The sequence below is a fragment of the Hyla sarda genome, chromosome 5, assembly GCF_029499605.1.
Source record: "Hyla sarda isolate aHylSar1 chromosome 5, aHylSar1.hap1, whole genome shotgun sequence".
Lineage (NCBI taxonomy): Eukaryota > Metazoa > Chordata > Amphibia > Anura > Hylidae > Hyla > Hyla sarda.
The window spans coordinates 19,169,871-19,193,442 of record NC_079193.1 but is presented as its reverse complement, the minus strand read 5'-3'; the positions used below and the strand labels follow the sequence as shown (position 1 = coordinate 19,193,442).

The window sequence follows — 23,572 nt, the reverse complement described above, 5'->3', positions numbered from 1 at the left end:
CCAGCCTAGGTGTGGCTTACAGCATTGCTAGGACTGCTGGGAGTTGTAGTTTTTGTTTGAATTTTATTAAAAAGAAGTTATAAAAATTCTGCTATGGGCATTAATAAAGAAAGATTAATGCATTAGATACTCGCCTCCTGTCTTCATATAACTAATATTTTCCGTCACAAGCTAGGAAAATCTAGATTTATATCCTGTATTATACTCCAGAGCTGTACTCACTATTCTGCTGGTGGGGTCACTGTGTACATACATTACATTACTTATCCTGTACTGATCCTGAGTTATATCCTGTATTATACTCCAGAGCTGCACTCACTATTCTGCTGGTGAGGTCACTGTGTACATACATTACATTACTTATCCTGTACTGATCCTGAGTTATATCCTGTATTATACTCCAGAGCTGTACTCACTATTCTGCTGGTGAGGTCACTGTGTACATACATTACATTACTTATCCTGTACTGATCCTGAGTTATATCCTGTATTATACTCCAGAGCTGTACTCACTATTCTGCTGGTGAGATCACTGTGTACATACATTACATTACTTATCCTGTACTGATCCTGAGTTATATCCTGTATTATACTCCAGAGCTGTACTCACTATTCTGCTGGTGGGGTCACTATGTACATACATTACATTACTTATCCTGTACTGATCCTGAGTTATATCCTGTATTATACTCCAGAGCTTTACTCACTATTCTGCTGGTGAGGTCACTATGTACATACATTACATTACTTATCCTGTACTAATCCTGAGTTATATCCTGTATTATACTCCAGAGCTGTACTCACTATTCTGCTGGTGAGGTCACTGTGTATATACATTACATTACTTATTGTTACGCCGAGCGCTCCGGGTCCCTGCTCCTCCCCGGAGCGCTCGCGGCGTTCTACTCTCTGCAGCGCCCCGGTCAGACCCGCTGACCGGGAGCACTGCACTGACACTGCCGGCGGGGAAGCGATCCGCATAGCGGGACGCGCCAGCTGGCGGTTCGCATCCCAATCTGCTCACCTGTCCCGGTCCCCGGCGGTCACGTCCTGGCGCGCACGGCTACACTCTCTAGGGCGTGCGCGCGCCAGCTCTCTAAGATTTAAAGGGCCAGTGCACCACTAATTGGTGCCTGGCCCAATCAGTGTAATTAGCTCCCACCTGCTCCACGCCTTTATAACCTCACTTCCCCTTCCCAGCATTGCCGGATCTTGTTGCCCTTGTGCCTAGTGAAAGCGTTTCCTGTGATTGCCTTACCAGTGTTTCCAGACCTTCTGCAGTTACCATTGACTACGAACCTTGCCGCCTGCCCTGACCTTCTGCTACGTCTGACCTCGCCTCTGTCTAGTCCTTCTGTCCCACGTCTTCTCAGCAGTCAGCGAGGTTGAGCCGTTGCCGGTGGATACGACCTGGTTGCTACCGCCGCAGCAAGACCATCCCGCTTTGCGGCGGGCTCTGGTGAATATCAGTAGCAACTTAGAACCGGTCCACCGGTACGGTCCATGCCAATCCCTCGCTGACACAGAGGATCCGCATCCAGCCTGCCGAATCCTAACACTTATCCTGTACCGATCTTGAGTTTTATCCTGTATTATACTCCAGAGCTGTACTCACTATTCTGCTGGTGAGGTCACTGTATACATACATTACTTATCCTGTACTGATCCTGAGTTATATCCTGTATTATACTCCAGAGCTGTACTCACTATTCTGCTGGTGAGGTCACTGTGTACATACATTACATTAATTATCCTGTACTGATCCTGAGTTATATCCTGTATTATACCCCAGAGCTGTACTCACTATTCTGCTGGTGAGGTCACTGTGTACATACATTACATTACTTATCCTGTACTGATCCTGAGTTATATCCTGTATTATACTCCAGAGCTGTACTCACTATTCTGCTGGTGAGGTCACTGTGTATATACATTACATTACTTATCCTGTACTGATCCTGAGTTATAGCCTGTATTATACTCTAGAGCTACTTATCCTGTACTGATCCTGAGTTATATCCTGTATTATACTCCAGAGCTGCACTCACTATTCTGCTGGTGAGGTCACTGTGTACATACATTACATTACTTATCCTATACTGATCCTGAGTTATATCCTGTATTATACTCCAGAACTGCACTCACTTTTCTGCTGTTAGAGATACACACATAACAGTATAATCAGCATCCCATTTTTGGCAAGATGCTGATGGATACCTGTGATAAAACCAGAAAAGCAATGTGTTCCTACAATAATCTACAAGCAACCAAACTACAGTAACAAACCATCTGTGAGAAACCTCAAGTCTGTACAGGCTTTCATCTCCTTTCAGGCTTGCATTCACTGACAGCAAGCAGAACTCTTTAAAACAATGTGATTTTGAATCACAAAATATATCGGAAAGTTGCAGGACTTTTCATTTCACAATGATAAAACTGTTGAGGTGAAGCTATAAAATCCCTTTAAGAAACTGGCAGGGTGGCAAGCGTTTCAGCTGCGGGCCCCTGAACACATTACTAGGAAGGTGTCAATGACCGCGGGTGAGGGGTGCCCTGCCAACTTAATGAAGGAACACCTGTGACTAATCTCTTCTGACTACGACTAACGCAACGCAAACAGCCTTCAATTACCTAAATCTTCACCTTTTGGCAAAGGAACCTATAGTACCACAAAAAATATACTATAAAAAGCGATGAAATGTAAAATCTGGGGGCAGCGCCAAACAAACCACACAAGTGAGTCAACCCTCTTGTCATTAAGAAAACACCCATAATTCTTCACCAAGGCTCATGGCAAAAAAAAAAGTAATCCCATTTGTGCTATGTTCTCAGCTGGATATCAACACCTACGATGTGCTCAGAAGGCTTTCACAGAACCTCCAGTTCTCGCTCCTATGGTTTTCGCTAATATCTTCAGACTGACTCGTAAATAGACTATGTGTGAGCTTTACATTATAACGGGTTACAATGGGGGTGGGGGGGGGGGGGTGAGTTATAGTCAAAGGTTTTATGGGGGTTCCAATACTGTACTTGCCCCAATACTACGGCGTCCATTTTAGGACATTGTCAGTGGTCAGCCGTAACTCCGTCCCGCGTCAGGCGAAACAGCGTCCCACCTCCTCCCTCGGACCAATGTCCGTCAGTCATTAGCGACAACTCAGTCCCCCGTCAGGCAAAACAGCGTCCCACCTCCTCCCTCGGACCAATGTCCGTCAGTCATTAGCGACAACTCAGTCCCCCGTCAGGCAAAACAGCGTCCCACCTCCTCCCTCAGACCAATATCCGTCAGTCATTAGCCACAACTCCCTCCCCCGTCAGGCAAAACAGCGTCCCGCCTCCTCCTTTGGACCAATGGCTGTTAGTCATCAGCCACAACTCCGTCCCCAGTCAGGCAAAACAGCGTCCCGCCTCCTCCTTCGGACCAGTGTCCGTCAGTCATTAGCCACAACTCCCTCCCCCGTCAGGCAAAACAGCGTCCCGCCTCCTCCCTCAAACCAATGTCCGTCAGTCATTAGCCACAACTCCCTCCCCCGTCAGGCAAAACAGTGTCCCGCCTCCTCCCTTGGACCAATGTCCGTCAGTCATTAGCCACAACTCCGTCCCCAGTCAGGCAAAACAGCGCCCGCCTCCTCCCTCGGACCAATGTCCGTCAGTCATCAGCTGCAACTCTGCCCCCATCACGCAAAACAGCGTCCCGCCTCCTCCCTCGGACCAATGTCCGTCAGTCATCAGCCGCAACTCCATCCCCTGTCAGGCAAAACAGTGTCCCGCCTCCTCCTTCACACCATTCGCCATCATCCATCAGCCACAGCTCCCTCCTCCCTCATCCAAAACTCCCTCGTCCAAAACTCCGTCATCCCTCAGACGATTCTCCCTCAGACGAAACTTCCTGCCACATAGCAGAGCCGACGCTGCACAGCGTCTATAGCAGAGTCGAAACTGTGAAACTTGCGCATGTGCCACAGACACTACATGTTCTACAGAGTCGGTATAGCAGAGCTGACACTGAATAGCATGTACAGCAGAACCCGTATAGCAGAGCCGACACTGAATAGCATGTACAGCAGAACCCGTATAGCAGAGAGCCGACACTGACTAGCATGTACAGCAGAACCCGTATCGCAGAGAGCCAACACTGATTCAGCTCTGCTATATGGCAGGAAGTTTTTTGTCTGAGGGATGACAGAGTTTCAGATGAGGGAGTTTCAGAAGACGGAGGAGGGAGTTGTGGTTGATGACTGACTGGAGATTGGTCTTAAAGGGGCACTCTGGTGGAAAACTTAATTTTTTTTTTTTAAATCGACTGGTGCCAGAAAGTTAAACAGATTTGTAAATCACTTCTAATAAAAAAATCTTAATCCTTACAGTACTTATTAGCTGCTGAATACTACAGAGGAAATTCTTTTCTTTTTGGAACACAGAGCTCTCTGCTGACATCATGACCACAGTGCTCTCTGCTGACATCTCTGTCCATTTTAGGAACTGTCCAGAGCAGCATATGTTTGCGATGGGGATTTTCTACTACTCTGTACAGTTCTTAAAATGGGCTGGTGGAGATACATGTGTAAAGGAATGGGTGGGGGCCCGCAATGGGTGGGGGCCCCCATCCCACCTTAGACATCTTGATCTTCTATCGCAGTCACATCAGCACTCAAGGGTGAAGACGTCTTCTGGCCAATGACCCGGCTTCATTCAGCGGTATAAAAAAAACCTTCCCGAATCCCTTTTATTTTGGTAGTGAACAAGTAGCCACACGTTTCTTTATAGTCCACCAGTGCTAACCATAGACGAAGCCATGACCACTGTAGCGGTACCTGCATGGCGTCAACACTATAACAGCCGGATTCACAATGGTGGAAGTGTGGACAGAATCATGTTAACATGAGCAGCATTGTAGGGAAAATGTTCATGGCATCATCAAAATGTCATCAGTGTGGTGGTTACTGGGTAAAAATTAAAGGGGACCCACATTTATTGTTGCCACCTGGCCGGTATTTTACCAGTACAGCCGGTATTTTGGCCACCCTGCTGGTATTTTTATATAAAAAATACCGGTAGAGTAATGGCCGGTATTTATCCAATCAATCCTCCAACTCCCAAATGTTGTACCATATACTATACCAGTGTTTCCCAGAGTGCGTCCAGCTGTTGAAAAACTACAGCTGGAGGCACCCCTGGTTGGGAAACACTGACCTATACTGTATACTACTATATAGTTCAACATGTTGGGAGTTGTAGTCTTGCAACAGCTGGAGGCACCCCTGGTTGGGAAACACTGACATGTACTATATACTACTATATAGTCCAACATGCTGGGAGTTGTAGTTTTGCAACAGCTGGAGGCACCCCTGGTTGGGAAACACTGACCTATACTATAAACTACTATATAGTCCAACATGCTGGAAGTTGTAGTTTTGCAACAGCTGGAGGCACTCCTGGTTGGGAAACACTGACCTATACTATATACTACTATATAGTCCAACATGCTGGGAGTTGTAGTTTTGCAACGGCTGGAGGTACCCCTGGTTGGGAAACACTGACCTATACTATATGCAACTATATAGTCCAACATGCCGGGAGTTGTAGTTTTGCAACAGCTGGAGGCACCCCTGATTGGGAAACACTGACCTATACTACATACTACTATATAGTCCAACATGCTGGGAGTTGTAGTTTTCTTGTAGTGTAGTTGCCCTGCTGTATCAGGGCATGCTGGGAGTTGTAGTTAGTAACTAACTGCAACTCCTGAATTCGCTAAAAAGAAAAGAAAAAAGCGATCAAAAAGTCACATCAGAACAGAAACGGTCCTGTTAAAAACTACAGATCGAGGCACAAAAAATGATCCCTCATACAGGCCCAGTATATGGAGAAATAAAAAAGTTATAGGGGTCAGAATAGGAGAAAATTTCTCCCGCATATGTGTATCCTGTGATGTCACGCATATATAATTAATTATGCAAATTAGCATGGCCGGTATTTATTTATTTTTTTGTGCACGAAAGGTGGCAACCCTATTTGGGGCCCGGTATGACTGTTACTGCTGCACCCCCTATAGTGTTGCCCCGGAGGGGTAAAGCTTCTTCTTACCACTGACCACAGCTATCGAGGGCTTCAGTCAGATGGGCATGGGGACATCATGGCATTGCTCAATGGGAACAACGTTTCCCCAATCTAGTAGTGGTTTCCACATGGTTAAAGAAAAGGCAAGGTAGATGGATGAGGACCACTCGGTCACCAAAGAGATGATGGCCCAGGAGCATATGCCCCATCTGGCTAGGATCAGACATTTGTTTTATAGATCCGGCCAGATGTCCGGGCAGTATATCTGCGCACATTCACTTATTTCTTTCTTTTTGTCACTGTGTCACGTGTCCACAGGATTGTTGGGATGCGGTAGCCCTTTTGGGTGTCCCTCCTAGCGGTCTAGGGGAGGTCCTCACCTCCCTGCAAAAACCCCGGGTACTCCTACGCGGGCAGATACCGTAGGGGGATGCCGGGAGCATTTGTGTTCCCTTAGTAGCTTTGGCGAAAAGGTACAACGAACCTGGAACCTCGCAGGTACCTTTTGGTCCGGAGGCGGAGGGTAAGGTTTGTTGGGGGCCTCTCTCCTGTCAGATAAGGACTTGCGATAGACCGCATCCTGCTTCCTCTGTGCATGTTTTTTTTGTGTAACACATTTGCACTTTTCTTGCACTTTGGGTGATTCGAGAGCACGTTCCTCGGCTCAAAAAATATATATACTGTATGCCCCATCTGACATGGTAATGGCAGCGATGGTATGTGTAGTTGGTCAGTTATTGATGTGGTTCTGGTAAATTATTTTATTTCTTTATAGTAACATTGAGTCAATAAGAAAAAAATCCATCATGAACCTGGCGCAGTAGTGGGCAGACATCGCCCGCAGAGTTTATCATGAATACCACAGTCAGAGGGAATAGGGATGATGTGTAGAGTGGGCAGAGGGAGGCTCCGAAATTCTACTGCTAATCCGCAGGCCTCCGGTTACTATGACAACTAACAGGAACTTCACCCGGGAGGTGTCAAAACCAGGAAAGAAGGAAAGATTCTCTAATACCTCAACATGCTAAAAGGGTTAAAAATATGTTTTATAATAAAAGGGATTTCTATGACATCTATCTCTCTTATGTCTGTCCATCAATCTATTTATGTACAGTATCTATCTATCTCATATCTATCTATCTATATTATATCTATCTATCTATCTACCATATCTATCTAATATCTATCTCATATCCATCTATCTATCTCATATCTATCTATCTCATATCTATCTATCTCCTATCTATCTCCTATCTATCTATCTACCATATCTATCTGTCTCATATCTATCTCATATCCATCTATCTATCTCATATCTATCTATCTCATATCTATCTATTTCATATCTATCTATTTAATATCTATCTGTCTCACATCTATCTATCTATCTCATATCTATCTATCTATCTGTCTCACATCTATCTATCTATCTATCTCATATCTATCTATCTATCTATGTCATATCTATATATCTCATACCTATCTCATATCCATCTATCTATCTCATATCTATCTATTTAATATCTATCTGTCTCACATCTATCTATCTATCTATCTCATATCAATCTATCTATCTCATATCTATCTATCTCATATCTATCTATCTCCTATCTATCTATCTATCTATCTATCTACCATATCTATCTATCTCATATCTATCTCATATCCATCTATCTATCTCATATCTATCTATCGCATATCTATCTATCTATCTATCTCATATCTATCTATCTCATATCTATCTATCTCATATCTAGCTATTTAATATCTATCTGTCTCACATCTATCTATCTATCTATCTAATATCTATCTATCTGTCTGTCTCACATCTATCTATCTATCTCATATCTATCTATCTATCTATCTACCCTATCTATCTATCTATCTATCTATCTATCTATCTCATATCTATCTCATATCCATCTATCTATCTCATATGTATCTATCTATCCGTCTCACATCTATCTATCTCATATCTATCTATCTATCTATCTATCTATCTATGTCACGTGACAACGCGGCCTCACCTGACAATGGAATACATATTCTGGAGTGGTTTTCTTGAACTTCATGTTCCATACCAAGGTGACACCATCGGGTTCATGAGGGGCGTCTTCATTATTATTATAAGATGCCACCATTAGTTCTGGATACTGAAACACAGATGGAACAGAAATTTAGCATTCATTGTGACTGTAGAGTATTCTACCTAGAGAAACACACACTTTAAAAGGTAAGATAGTAACATAGTTCATAAGGTTGAAAAAAGACCAGAGTCCATCAAGTTCAACCTATAACCCTAATGAGTCCCTACTGAGTTGATCCAGAGGAAGGCAAAAAAAAAAACTCATACTAGAGGCAAAAATTTGGCATCAGAATAAATCCCTGGATCAACGTTCTGTCCCTATAATTCTAGTATCCATAACCGGTGATGTTATTACTCTCCAAGAATGCATCCAGACCCCTTTTAAATTATTTTACATAGTTCCCCATGACCACCTCCTCAGACAGAGAATTCCACAGTCTCGCTGCTCTTATAGTAAAGAACCCCGTCTGTGCTGGTGTAGAAACCTTCTTTCCTCTAGACGTAGATGATGCCCCCTTGTTAAAGATACAGTCCTGGGTATAAATAGATCATGGGAGAGATCTCTGTACTGTCCCCTGATATATTTATACATAGTTATTAGGTCTCCCCTAAGCCTTCTTTTTTCTAAACTAAATACCCTAATTCTGATAATCTTTCTGGGTACTGTAGTCCTCCCTTCCCCGTATTACCCTGGTTGCCCGTCTTTGAACCCTCTCCAGCTCCACTATATCTTTCTTGTACACTGGTGCCCAGTACTGTACACAGTATTCTATGTGTGGTCTGACCAGTACTGTACACAGTATTCTATGTGTGGTCTGACCAGTACTGTACACAGTATTCTATGTGTGGTCTGCCCAGTACTGTACACAGTATTCTATGTGTGGTCTGACCAGTACTGTACACAGTATTCTATGTGTGGTCTGACCAGTACTGTACACAGTATTCTATGTGTGCTCTGACCAGTACTGTACACAGTATTCTATGTGTGGTCAGACCAGTACTGTACACAGTATTCTATGTGTGGTCTGACCAGTACTGTACACAGTATTCTATGTGTGGTCTGACCAGTACTGTACACAGTATTCTATGTGTGGTCTGACCAGTACTGTACACAGTATTCTATGTGTGCTCTGACTAGTGATTTGTACAGCGGTAGAATTATTTCCTTGTCGTGGGCATCTATGCCCCTATTGATGCCCCCCATGATTTTATTTGCCTTGGCAGCAGCTGCCCAACACTGCTCACTACAGCTAAATTTACTGTTAACTAAGACTCCTAAGTCCTTTTCCACGTCAGTGGTCCCAAGTGTTCTCCAATTTAATACATAACCCCAGACCGGATTTTTCTTCCCCATGTGCATTACCTTACATTTATCATTGTTGAACCTCATCTGCCACTTCCCAGCCCAAACCTCCAATCTATCTAGATCCATTTGTAACAGTGCACTGTCCTCTATTGTGTTTACCGCTTTACAGAGTTTAGTATCATCTGCAAAGATTGCTACTTTACTCTTCAACCCTCTACAAGGTCATTAATGAATATATTAAATAGAACAGGACCCAAGACTGACCCCTGTGGTCTCCGCTAGTAACAGTCACCCAATCAGAAGAAGAATCATTAATAACCACCCTCTGTTTCCTATCACTGAGCCAGTTACTTACTCACTCGTTGCTATGCGCTGCACGGCGCGGCGCATGGCGTCAGTGCGCCGCGCTGTGCAGCGCATAGCAACGAAGCAGGGGACGCACACCGGAGGCCTGAAGCAGCGCGGACCCGACCCAGGCAACAGGTAATTATGCAACCGGGGATGTGGGGAGGCAACGGGGCAGCGGCGCCGGCAATGGGTGCCGCTGCCCCTTCTCTCCCCCTGGCTGTCTGCCGCCGCTGCCCGTTCTCTCCCTCTGACTATCGGTGCCGGCGCCCCATTGCCGGTGCTGATAGCCAGGGGGAGAGAAGCGGCGCCGGCAATGGGGCGCCGGCACCGATAGTCAGAGGGAGAGAACGGGCAGCGGCGCAGATAGCCAGCGGGAGAGAAGCGGCGGCAGCAGGGCTCTAGACCCCAGGAAAGGCAGGGGGAGAGATGCGGGCAGCGACGGCCTCTCTCCCCCTGCCTTTCCTGGGGGTGTATCGGGGTATACATGCGCACACACGCACCCTCATTTTACCATGGATATTTGGGTAAAAAACTTTTTTTACCCAAATATCCTTGGTAAAATGAGGGTGCGTGTTATAGGCCGGTGCGTGGTATACCCCGATAAATACGGTATTTTTATCAAGATATTCCAAAATTGCATCCCTTAGGAAACCCTCAAACAATTTACATACAACAGAGGTTAAACTAACAGGTCTATAATTCCTGGGGTCACTTTTTGACGCCTTTTTAAATATTGGCACCACATTTGCAATGCGCCAGTCCTGGGCAACAGTCCCTGTCACTATAGAGTCCCTGAATATTAAAGGGGTCTGTCTATTACATTACTTAATTCCTTTAGAACACGGGGGTGAATGCCATCTGGACCTGTCGATTTGTTTATTTAGATTTTTTTGTAGGCGGCACTGTACTTCTTCCCGGGTTAGACAGGTGACCTGTACTTCTTCCTGGGTTAGACAGGTGACCTATACAGGGGAGTTCACCTCATCACACTGTATTTCACCTGGCATTTCATTTTCCTCGGTGAATACAGTGGAGAAGAATTTGTTTAATATATTTGCTTTTTTCTGATCCCCGTCTATAGTTTCTTCCCCATCATTTTTTAAAGGGCCTACACTTTCATTTTTGACTTTTTTGCTATTTATATAGTTAAAGAACATTTTGAGGTTAGTTTTACTCTCTTTGGCAATTAGTCTTTCTGTCTCAGTTTTTGCGGCTTTTGTCTGTTTTTTTTTTTACATATTTTACTTTTTTCTCTATAGCTTTTTAATGCTTCTTCACTGCCATCCTGTTTTAGTAGTTTAAATGCTTTATTTTTGTCATTTATTGCTTAACATTTTTACTCATCCATATTGGTTTTCTTTTATTCCTGACCCTTTTATTCTCATAAGGTATATACCTCTTTGTTACAACTAGCACTCCAGCCAGACACACTGGCCGCGAGTGCTCTCCTGCCCCCTTCTCCTCTACCGGCGGTGCCACGGTTCACATCGCAGGACGCGCTCGCATGCGAACTTCGGGACATTACTCGCCACTGCTTCCTCCGCTGGCCCATCTCGCTGCATTTTAAAGGGCCAGTAAGCTCTTAATTGGTTACTGCTGCTCGCTGACTCTTTAAGTGTCAGCACTTCATGTTTTCCCTTGCCAGATCTTTGTGCTCATTGCCAAGAGAAAGCGTTCCTGTTCTGAATTGCCTTGCTGTGTTCTGACCTCCTTGCTTTGTTCCTAACTAGCTCCTGTGCCACCTGCCCTGACCTTCTGCTTTTCCTGACCATGAGTTTGCATCTTTCTTCCAGTGCCACATGTCACCTCGGCAGCCTGTGTGGATGGTTATGCCAGGGGTAACGACCTGGGTGCCGCCTGCCTCAGCAAGTCCCTCCCACTTTGCGGCGGGCTCTGGTGAATACCAGTGGCACCTTAGACTCTGCTCCCTGGTACCGATCATGCCATCATCCACATTGGTTTAGTGGATCCACTTCTTCTGTGCCCCTTACAGTAAGATCCGGCCATGGATCCTGCCAAGGTGCCTCTGCCGAATGTCGCAGATCTTTCTGCTATTGTGGCTCAACAGTCTTTGTAGATAGAGCAACAAGCACAACAACTGAACCAGTTATCTGCTATGATGCAGCAGCTCCTCACCGCACAATAGCCGTAACAGCCACAATCAGTTCCAGTGGCTCTTCCTGTGCCTGCAGCTTCAGTGGCTTCCATAATTTCCAAGATACGACTGTCTCTGCCGACGAAATATGAAAGCGACCCTAAATTATGTAGAGGGTTTGTGACCCAGTGTTCAATGCATTTGGAACTTATGGCTGATCAGTTCCCGACAGAGCATGCTAAAGTAGCATTTGTGGTCAGTCTTCTTTCTGGAAAAGCCCTGGCCTGGGCTACTCCTCTCTGGGACAGAAATGATCCGGTGTCCTCCAATCTGCAGGCCTTCCTTTTGGAATTCCGCTGTGCTTTGAAGAACCTGCACGGGCCTCCTCAGCTGAGACTGCACTACTGAACCTACGCCAAGGGGACTCTTCTGTTGGTGATTACGCTGTTCAATTCCACACCCTAGCCTCCAAATTGGCCTGGAATGAGGAAGCCCTGTGTGCCACCTTTAAAAAGGGACTTTCTAGTAGAGTCAAGGATGTTCTCACTGCATGGGATCCTCAGTGTTCCCTGAGTGATCTTATTCAGTTGGCCACTCAAATTGATGTGCGCTTTGCCGAGATGCAGGAGGAGCTTCTTCTAGAGTGGGAACCTACTCGGACACGTCCTTTTCCCCATTTGGCACCCGTGTTCCAGTGTCCATCTCAACCACCCTCTTTGCCCTCTGTCGAAGACAGGTGGATGCAGGTGGATTGTGCTCAATTATCCCAGCAAGAGAGGTCCCGCCGGCGCACTGAAAACTTGTGCCTCTATTGTGCCAGCCCGGAGCATTTCCTCAAAGACTGCTCTCTACGACCAACTCATCTGGGAAACACTTGCACCTAGGGCACGTGGGAGAGGCGTCCCTAGGTGTGAATTCTTCCTCTCCTCGTTTGACCATGCTGGTCCAAGTATTTTATCCTTCCAGGGCATCATTCTCCACTGTAGCCTTTTTGGACTCTGGATCCGCTGGAAACTTTATCAACGCCTCCCTGGTTCACAAAATCAGTCTCCCAGTAACTCTGCTTATTAAGCCTATATACATTACAGCAAAGGAGAATCCCTGAATTGTGCACTGCAATTCTGCACTGAACCTCTTATCTGACAAGTGGGTGTGTTACATAAGGATAGGAGCTAGTTCTACGTGCTTTCTCATTGTATTTGGGAGCAACTTCTCGGTCTCCCCTGGCTACAACGCCATGCTCCGCATATCGACTGGCATACTGGTGAGGTAACCCGCTGGGGACCTTATTGTCTGAACCACTGTCTGACAACTACTCAGTCTAAGACTATCTCTTCATCTCCTACCCTGCCAGGTCTGGCTCTATCTTATTGTGATAATTCAGATGTGTTCTGCGAGAAGCAGGCAGAGTCTTCCACCGCATCATCGCTATGATTGTCCTATCGACCTTCTGCCAGGGACTACGCCTCACCAGGGAAGAATTTACCCTGTGCATCATTTCACATGTGCGACAGGTCCTACAACGCCCCCGGGACAATCATTTATATGCCAAACTCTGGAAATGCCTTTTTGAGAAGTCATGTCTTCCGTTTCTTGGGTATATTGTTTCCAACCAAGGTCTCCAGATGGGCCCTGATAAGTTGTCAACAGTTTTGGACTGGCCACGACCTACTGGCCTACGGGCTATACAACGCTTTCTGGGATTTGCCAATTATTATCGTCAGTTCATTTCCCATTTTTCCTCATTGGTTGCACTTATTGGGGCCTTTACTAAAAAGTACTGTAATCCCAAATCCTGGTCTCCTGAGGCTGAAGAAGCCTTCTCCAGATTAAAATCAGCATTTGCCTCGGCACCAGTCTTATCTAAACCCGATCCTGAGAAACCTTTCTTCCTAGATGTTGACACCTCATCTGTAGGAGCTGGCGCCGTTCTGACTCAAAAGTCCTCCAAAGGTAAAACAGTGACTTGTGGCTTCTGCTCCAAGACATTTTCTCCTGCAGAGAGGAACTGTTCTATTGGAGACCAGGAACTTCTCGCAATTAAGCTTGCTTTGGAAGAGTGGCAACATCTATTGGAGGGTTCGTCTTTTCCAGTCAGCATCTATACGGATCACAAGAATCTTTTATATCTGCACAGCGACTGAACCCTCGGCAGGCCAGATGGTCTCTATTCTTTTCTAGGTTTAATTTCTTTAGTCATTTTCGTCCTGCGGACAAGAATGTCAGAGCCGATGCTCTTTCTAGGTCCTCTAATGTGGTAGAACTGGACTCCACTCCATAGCGTATTGTACCACCTGAGCGTTTGATTTCAGCAGCGCCTTCCTACCTTCAGCATGTTCCTCCGGGGAAGTCTTTTGTGTCTCCCCAACTTAGACGCAGAGTGTTGAACTGGGGACATTCCTCTTTGCTGGCTTGGCATTCTGGAGTACGGAAGTCCACACAACTAATCTACCGGTATTACTGGTGGCCGAACCTTGTACCTATTCACCAATCAGAGCTCTCGTCTCCCGGCAGTGGGGATTATGAATTGTGAGAGCTGTATACAGTATTCCCCGTCTGTATACAATATTCCCCGTCTGTGCCGCCGACTTGTAAAGTTATTATTGCCTCCTAAATGGACCATTCTAATAACGGATGCAAACTGATGCAAAGGGATGCCATTTAGTGGCATCCGTTTGCATCAGTTTTTCATCCATTAGTATCAGCCAACTGCAGACTCCCGCAGTCGGGAATACTACTACTCCCATCATGGAACAGACTTATTTCCATGATGGGAGTAGTAGTCCCCTGGCTGCGGGAGTCTGCAGGTGGCTACACTAGTGTTTGTACTACTACCCACATCATGGAACAGAGTATGTTCCATGTTGGGGGTAGTAGTACAGGGGATAAGGGATTGATCGCACCGGGTCTCTCTTTTGAGACCCAATGCGATCAGCAGTTATAAAGCAGGGGAGCAGGCGACAAGCTCCGCTCCCCTGCGATGTACATACTACTGCGTAAACTTTCATTTTTAAATCCCCCGCCGGGAGCCCTGAATGGCCAGCACCGAGGAGCCAGTCAGGGCTCCCGGCGGGGTTTTTTAAACTACTACTTTGACCCCCAAACTTATGTCCCCATGCATATTTATAACAATTCATTGGCTCCAGTGTGTTTATAATAATTCATTGGCCCCAGTATGTTTATCCTTATCCCCCTAAGTGTCCTTATTCCCCCTCCCGCTGCCTGCTCCTCATCTTCTTGGAGCAGGGCAGCAGCTGGAAATTTTGGGAATCGGCAGTGGTGAATGAATGAATGAAGCCAACATGTCCTGCATGTAGGCTTCATTCATTCAACCCGCTGCCCGACATGTCCCCACTGCTGCCCTGCTCCTAGTGCAATCAGCGCACCACTAGGACATGTCTATTCTCTGCTGCTCCATACCCGACGGAGATGAGCAGCAGAGAATTGTCATGTCCTGGCGGTGCGCTCTGATTGCGCTAGGAGCAGCAGGGGGGACATGTCGGGCGGCAGTGAATTAATGAAGCCTACATGTGGGACATGTCGGCTTCATACATTCACCGTCGCCGATTCCTGACATGTCCCGCTGCTGCTCTGCTCCAAGAAGATGAGGAGCAGGCAGCGGGAGGGGAAATAAGGACACTGGAGGGGGGGGGTGAGGATAAGCACACTGGGGCCCAATTAATTATTATAAACACACTGGGGCCAATAAATATTATAAATATGCATGGGGGCAGATTTTTGGGGGTCAAAGTAGTAGTTTAAAAAACCCCGCTGGGAGTCCTGAATGGCTCCTCGGTGCCAGCCATTCAGGGTTCCCGGTGGGGAATTTAAAAATGAATGTTTACACAGTAGTATATACATTGCAGGGGAGCACGGCTTTATAACTGCTGATGGCATCGGATCTCTGGAGAATGACCTGCTGCAATCTTCCCTTCAGCCCCTGGACTTTAACTCCCATCATGGGCAGAGTCTGTCCATGATGGGAGTAGTAGTCCTAACAGTCCAAAAAAAATTCCTGCTGCAGGGGATGTGCAAGTGCCATCCCTGAGAGCTACGGTACTACAACTACTCCCATCATGGGACACAGATGTCCCATGATGTGAGTAGTAGTCCAGGGCAGAGGGACAGTTCGCAGGGAGGGGTCTCACTCCTGAGACCCCCTGCGACCTTTACTGCTCCACCCCCTAATGATGACATCATTAAGAGGCGGAGCTACACTATCCAGGCCTGAAGCCGGGGTGGTAAGTATGGCTCTGTTCTGCGTTTTGCATAATGGGAATAGAGCCTTTCTGCCAGTGCGTTCCCAAACAGGGAGACTCCAACTGTTGCTTAACTAAAGCACCTCATGATGGGAGTTGTAGCTTAGCAACAATTGGAGGCTCCCTGAACACGCTGCATTATGTGCGCTCTCCCCAGGGGAGAGCACGAAAAATTTACTAACCCATTTTTCGTGTTTTTCTTTTCTTATCATTTCAGATACGTGAACTACGTCAGATTTGGTGGATTGCAACAATGACCAGCATTTTTTCAATGTCAATAAAAGGGTTAACGAGGGCTGTGGGGGAGTGTTTTTTTAAATAAAATTTTTTTTTTTTCAATGTGTCGTGTTTTTATAATTGAATTTTTAGGCTTAGTAGTGCAAGTCATCTTATTGATGGAATCCATTACTAAGCTGGGCTTAGTAATTACCCTGGTACCCACCGCCACAGGGGTGCCGGGAAGAGCCGGTACCAACAGGCCCAGAGAGTCAAAAATTGTGCTCCTGGGCCTAGGTGATAACAGACTGGCATTATTTAGGCTGGGGAGGGCCAGTAATAATGGTCCTTGCCAACCCTGGTAACGTCAGGCTGTTGCTGCTTGGTTAGTATCTGGCTGATGCTGAAAATAGGGGGAACCCTATGCTTTTTTTTAATATAAATAAATAAAAAACATGTGTGGTTCCCCTATTTTCAATATCAGCCAGATACCAACCAAGCAGCAATGTTAACAGGTTTGGCAAGGACCATTGTTACTGGCCCTCCCCAGTCTAAATAACGCCAGCCTGTTACCACCTAGGCCCAGGAGCACCATATTTGATGCTCCGGGCCCGTTGGTACCAGCTCTTCCCAAGACCCCTGTGGTGGTGGGTACCGGGCTAATAACTGGAGGCTAGCACTAGCTGTTTTTGGAGCTAACGCTAAGCCCTGGCTTAGTAATGGATTCTGTCTACAAGACGGCTTCCACTACTAAGCCTAAAAATTCAATTATAAAAAAACGACACATTGAAAAAAAAAATTCTTTAAAAAACCACTCCCCCACAGCCCTCATTAACCCTTTTATTGAAATTTAAAAAACGCTGGTCATCGTCGCAATCCACCGAATCTGACGTAGTCCTCAGTATCTGAAATGAGAAGAAAAGGTATAAAAAAAAAAAAAAAAAGGTTAGTACATTTTTGCCGCTCTCCCCTGGGCAGTGTGCATGCAGTGTGCATACTGCAGTGTGTTCCTAAACATAGAGCCTCCAATTGTTATTGTCTGCCTACTGTATCCTGTATATACAGTCATCTATAGACAGCTGTATATACAGGATAGCGCACAAAGACTCAACCCAGAACTGCTCAGCAGCAGCGTGGGTTAATGCTTTCCTTGCTTGGCTCCAGTAAAGAATACATGGGTACACTATGCACCCCTGTATACTATACAGCTGGCAGAGGTAAGTAGTGATGGTCTGCACCCTGTATATGTATATGCTATACACCACTCCTTACCTCCTTACACTCTGTAGACCGGGCGCTCTGCGTCCGACCCATGGCGTGGTACCTGAAGGCAGTGAAAAAATTGCCACAGGGCACAAAATTTATCATGTGCCTTGCACAAGTATGGTGGATTTGGTGCAATTGCACCACATTTAGACCAACCAAAACGATCTACAAAAAACTTCTACCTACACCAACATTGATAAATTTCCCCCTATGGGCATTAATATGGAGCAGGATCGCCCTTCGTTGCTGTCACAGTCTCAGTTTATCACTAGGCTGGGCCAAGGCCTCTTCTACAACTATCCTTACACACTTATCTGTATTACCTGCAGCGACCAGTCAAGACAAGTGACCACCCGATGTTTCGACCAATGTTCATCGTAGAACTGTCGATTAAAGGAGAGATTGGCCCCGGCTTGAATGTCCCTTTAAGAAAGAAAAAGAGAAAATGGCGGATGTTATATAGACAGGACTAGGACTGGTAAAATGTACTAGCGGTAGATTCTCTATACCTCTTTCCTTCCATATCATTACATTACTAGGCAGAAGAACCAGGATTCCAGGAAAGATGTTATCAATAACGTAAAATATAAAGATTCTACATGATACAAACTACAGTGGTCCCTCAAGTTACAATATTAATTGGTTCCAGGACGATCATTGTATGTTGAAACCATTGTATGTTGAGACCATAACTCTATGGAAACCTGGTAATTTGTTCTTAAGGCACCAAAATGTCATCCAAAAATAGGAAAAAGTGAGGATTAAAGATAAATAAGTAGATAACTAATATAGATAAAGCAAATCCTTCCATATAAAAGTAGGAAATATCTGCTGGAAGCTGTAAATCACTGTCTATGTCAGTGTTTCCCAAGCAGGAAGCCTCCAGCTGTTGCAAAACTACAACTCCCAGCATGCCTGGACAGCCAAAGGCTGTCCGGGCATGATGGGAGTTGTAGTTTTGCAACAGCTAGGGGCACCCTGCTTGGGAAACACTGGTCTATGTAGAGGACAGGAGCTTCTTCAAAGTCCTGTACAGTACAGGCAACATCCTAAAAAAAATATGTAGTTGCCCTCACCTGGTGTCCAAAGGAGCAGGTAACTCTGGTACAGGTAAAGTGTACGGAACATGTAATACCTCCCTGTACTTTAGGGGGCACTACCAGATATCAGTCAGTGCATACGCTTCAGTAATACAGGTAAAGAGTAATACAGAACATGTAATACCTCCCTTGTACTGTAGGGGGCGCTACCAGATATCAGTCAGTGCATACGCTTCAGTAATACAGATAAAGAGTAAGAAAGAACATGTAATACCTCCCTGTACTGTAGGGGGCGCTACCAGACATCAGTCAGTGCATACGCTTCAGTAATACAGGGGTTTTACCAGTAAAATGCCCATTCTAATTGGTCAGTTCTTCCGGCCATTGACACGTTTCACAGATCTGAACTGTCTGTACATTGTATGTTGAGTCTGGTTTTAACTTACAATGGTCCAGAAAAGACCATTGTATGTTGAAACTATTGTATGTTGAGGCCATTGTAAGTTGAGGGATCACTGTATTGCAACAAAACCTTATGTAAACACAACGATACACCAAAGCCGCCTGCAGCAGCAGTAATAATACGCTCATGTATCATCAATAATACAGAAACATTTCCTTTACAAGTCACAAACATAAATGACTTCTCATAAAACTCTGATTGTGGATCTTATTGGAGATAATTGATTGTGGTGGCCCAGTACGGGAGATGTTACCCCCATACCCTTGCATTCCTGTCAGGCAGCCTCCTTCAGTGTCCCCGGGGCCCCTTGCACCTGTTTCCCCCTGTACATATGTTCTGCAGTGTATTGTATTATAAAATGTGTTGAACAGGAACGCATGGGAACGGAGTTCCTGTACTTTTTCCACAGCAGGTACACTGTTCCCATTAGCAGGACCAACAATTGAGTGGAAATCTTAATTGAGTTCCCACACTTTTTTTTCCCCAGGACTTAACCTCTGGTGTTGAATCCTTAAGAGTTATGTCATGTGATTGTTACCCAGGAGGAACCAGTGACCTATGGGCTCCCTGCTGGTCTCCCCCATATAACCCCTGGGTGGAGCTTCTCTCTCTCTTTCGGCTGAGGTCCAGTGCAGTCGTGCCTAGTGTGTGTGTCCAGAGTGTTGGAGACCTCAAAGTCCAGTCCTGCAGCCGCCATCAAGTCAAGTAAGATAAAGTCACAGCTTTATGAGTCAAGTCAGTCCCTGTCTTCTGTCAAGTCAGCGTGGTCTGCATTCAATTGTCCAGTCCTGCTACAAGTCTCAGCAAGCCCTTAAGGTCTCTGTGTCACTGGTCACCTCTTTGGGCCCTGGCTGAATTGTATAGACTTTACCAACTGTCTACCCTCAGTAAAGCTACCATTGTCCGTAACTTGTCGTTGGAGTCTCTATTGCCCTCATGCCTAGCCCAGGATCCAGCGGTATACCTTTGGGTGGTTATAGGCTAAACCATGCCCTGGCGTCACGAATACAAGGGGTTAATGCCATCTGCCCCTAGGGTAACAACATCTGCCCTCATCACACCCCCGTTCACAAACATTACCCTCAGTATGGGTCAGATACTGAGGTGACTAGTGGAATAGATAGACAAAAAATGAAGCGGGAGCAGCACACCAGGTAGCGTCAGAGGCAGTGAGTGCAGGCAGTCAGAGGGACCCCGGTCCTAGGTCCAATGAAGTAGACAGGAGAAAAGGAGGAATTGACTGCAGCACACCGGTGTATCCAGTAAAAAAAATTGTAGCTTTATTCCATAGATACAAGGACTACATTTCTGTGGTCTCACACCACAGGACTTGACAATGGTGGTGTGAGATCACAGAAACGTAGTCCTTGTATCTATGGAATAAAGCTACAATTGTTTACTGGATACGCCGGTGTGCTGCAGTCAATTCCTCCTTTTTGCTAGATAGATAGATAGATATGAGATAGATCAATAGATATGAGATAGATAGATATGAGATAGATAGATAGATATGAGAGAGAGAGAGAGATAGATATGAGATAGATATGTGGTAGCCCTTGGGGGGTGTATGGTAGTGGTGGTATAGTATCAGTATATGAGGGGTTAATGTTAACCCTATAGTTCGTGACTCCAGGCTGAGGGCTGGTATGCTGAGGCAATGCTTCGGCCTATCGCCGCCCTTCCCAGTAACGATAGGTGCATGAAATGACTGAAGGTCCACAAAGAGATTGAACTTGAACAACTTTACTTAAGTGCTTGCGATACATCCAAGGCACAGTAACAGTCTCGTACAAACAGTCCTTATATTACTTAGTGACTGACAGTTGTTGCGGACCTTGCTATTTAGACAGTCTCTGAATTTAGGGTAGATATTTGCAGATCCGTCCGGATTTAGGGGTTATATTAGGTCCGGTGATGCTGCAGAGTGTCTGGGAATTGATACACTCTATATTCTGAATTACTCAGCCGTTGCCGCAAGGCTCAGGCCTAACTCACTGCGTTAGTTGCTGTAGAGGTCTTTCCACGTCAGGAGTACAGGAGCAAGAGAGAGAGAAGATGGCCGCCGCTCCCTTATATGGGCAGGGGGCGTGGCAAATCCGATTGGTCCGAACATCTGTCACTCCCCATTACAGAGAGTAATGGGATTGCTTACATCACAGGGCCTCCAAAGGTCCTTAAGCTCAATACCATAGAGTCCACCTAGTCATGTGACCCGCAGGTCCTGCAACGCTATGGAACTGGTAACTAACCATTTATTTACATATATATTACCGTATTGACATTACCTTTACATAAATTACTGGTCTATGAGCTGGAATAGAGGCGACAAGGGGTAGACTACATCACAGGAATCCCTACGTCCTAGGGACTCTGGCTATGGGGACCCACACATACATAGGTACCGTATAAGATGCGGTACCGGGACACCACAGATAGATATGAGATAGATTGATAGATATGAGATAGAAACATATGATATAGATAGATAGATATGAGATAGATAGGTAGGTAGATAGATAGATATGAGATAGATAGATAGATAGATATGAGATAGATAGATAGGTAGATAGATACATATGAGATAGATAGATAGATAGATAGATATGAGATAGATAGATATGAGATAGATAGATAGATAGATAGATAGATAGATAGATAGATATGAGATAGATATGAGATAGATAGATAGACAGATAGATATGAGATAGATAGATACTGTAGATAGTCAAGGTAAAATTACAATTAGGGTCCGTTCACACGTACAGGATCCTGTGCAGATTTGATGCGCAGGATTTGTAACTGTCGATTAGAATCTGTGCTCAGATATTTAGTTTACATTGAAATCTGCAGCAGAGAATCCTGTGCATCAAGTCCTGCGCATCAAATCTGCATACGTGTGAACATACCCTTAATCAGCCAATTAAACAGTAATATATGGACAGACAATCTCTTGGGTAAAGCTTTATTGTTCCCGGCGGTGTCTATCTTACTATAAATTATATTGATAATGAAGAAACAGATGTCTCTAAGGATGTGGAGGGTCTCTTCAGAGAACTGCACCCAGGAGAGGCTCCGCTGTTACAATTTTCTCATGTTTTCCCCTCTGTATTGTCCTTGTTTGACATCAATTATTGATTCATTAGGGAAATTAAGGAGACAAACAATGATGAGCGCAATGGTGGGATAAAGGATAAGGAGGGTAGAATGATGTGTAACACCAATATGCTCACTATTTCACTATTGTATCTTTTGTCTATCTGGAATTACACAATGTCATATTCTCTGTTTACATCCAGAACTTGTCGTTCCAGTCGTCTGCTTTTCTGTACCTGTCATTAGCGAAAACTTTATATATAATGTAGATAATAGAATTATATGTATATTTGTAATATATATTGGTTAAAAATGTGTATATATTTGTCCCTGCAGCTATTGCCTTTGTGTCTCTGTAAAGAGACCAAATACAGGAAGTGAGGGGGGACAAGCAGGGCTCTGTATACTGAGGACAAGCAGGGCTCTGTACACTGAGGACAAGCAGGGCTCTGTATACTGAGGACAAGCAGGGCTCTGTACACTGAGGACAAGCAGGGCTCTGTATACTGAGGACAAGCAGGGCTCTGTACACTGAGGACAAGCAGGGCTCTGTACACTGAGGACAAGCAGGGCTCTGTACACTGAGGACAAGCAGGGCTCTGTACACTGAGGACAAGCAGGGCTCTGTACACTAAGGAAAAGCAGGGCTCTGTACACTGAGGACAGGCAGGGCTCTGAACACTGAAGACAAGCAGGATTCTGTACACTGAGGACAAGCAGAGCTCTGTACACTGAGGACAAGGAGGGCTCTGTGCACTCAGGACAAGCGGGGCTTTGTGCACTGAGGACAAGGGGGGCTCTATACACTGAGGATAAGCAGGGCTCTGTACACTGAGGACAAGCAGGGCTCTGTACACTGAGGACAAGCGGGGCTCTGTACACTGAGGACAAGCAGGGCTGTGTACACTGAGGACAAGCAGGGCTCTGTACACTGAGGACAAGCAGGGCTCTGTGCTCTGAGGACAAGCAGGGCCCTGTGCTCTGAGGACAAGCAGAGCTCTGCACACTGAGGACATGCAGGGATCTGTGCACTGAGGACAAGCAGAGCTCTATGCACTGAGGACAAGCAGGGTTCTGTACACTGAGGACAAACATGGCTCTGTACACTGAGGACAAGCAGGATTCTGTACACTGAGGACAAGCAGGGCTCTATACACTGAAGACAAGGAGGGCTCTGTGCACTCAGGACAAGCAGGGCTTTGTGCATTGAGGACAAGCAGGGCTCTATACACTGGGGACAAGCAGGGCTCTGTACACTGAGGACAAGGAGGGCTCTGTACACTGAGGACAGCGGGGCTCTGTACACTGAGGACAAGCGGGGCTCTGTACACTGAGGACAA

At 45.6% G+C, this 23,572-nt stretch overlaps 1 protein-coding gene across 2 annotated transcripts in view; it reads right to left on the bottom strand.

The window, feature by feature from the left end:
- The window catches only part of DYNC1I1 (dynein cytoplasmic 1 intermediate chain 1), a 381,788-nt gene that overhangs the window by 173,718 nt on the left and 184,498 nt on the right, over positions 1-23,572 (bottom strand). For both annotated transcript variants that reach the window (XM_056518938.1, XM_056518939.1), the window contains 2 exons: positions 17,960-18,059; positions 8,088-8,213 (listed from right to left, as the gene is read on the bottom strand). In XM_056518938.1, coding sequence (XP_056374913.1) covers positions 8,088-8,213; positions 17,960-18,059 — 226 coding nt within the window. The remainder of the gene's footprint in view (positions 1-8,087; positions 8,214-17,959; positions 18,060-23,572) is intronic.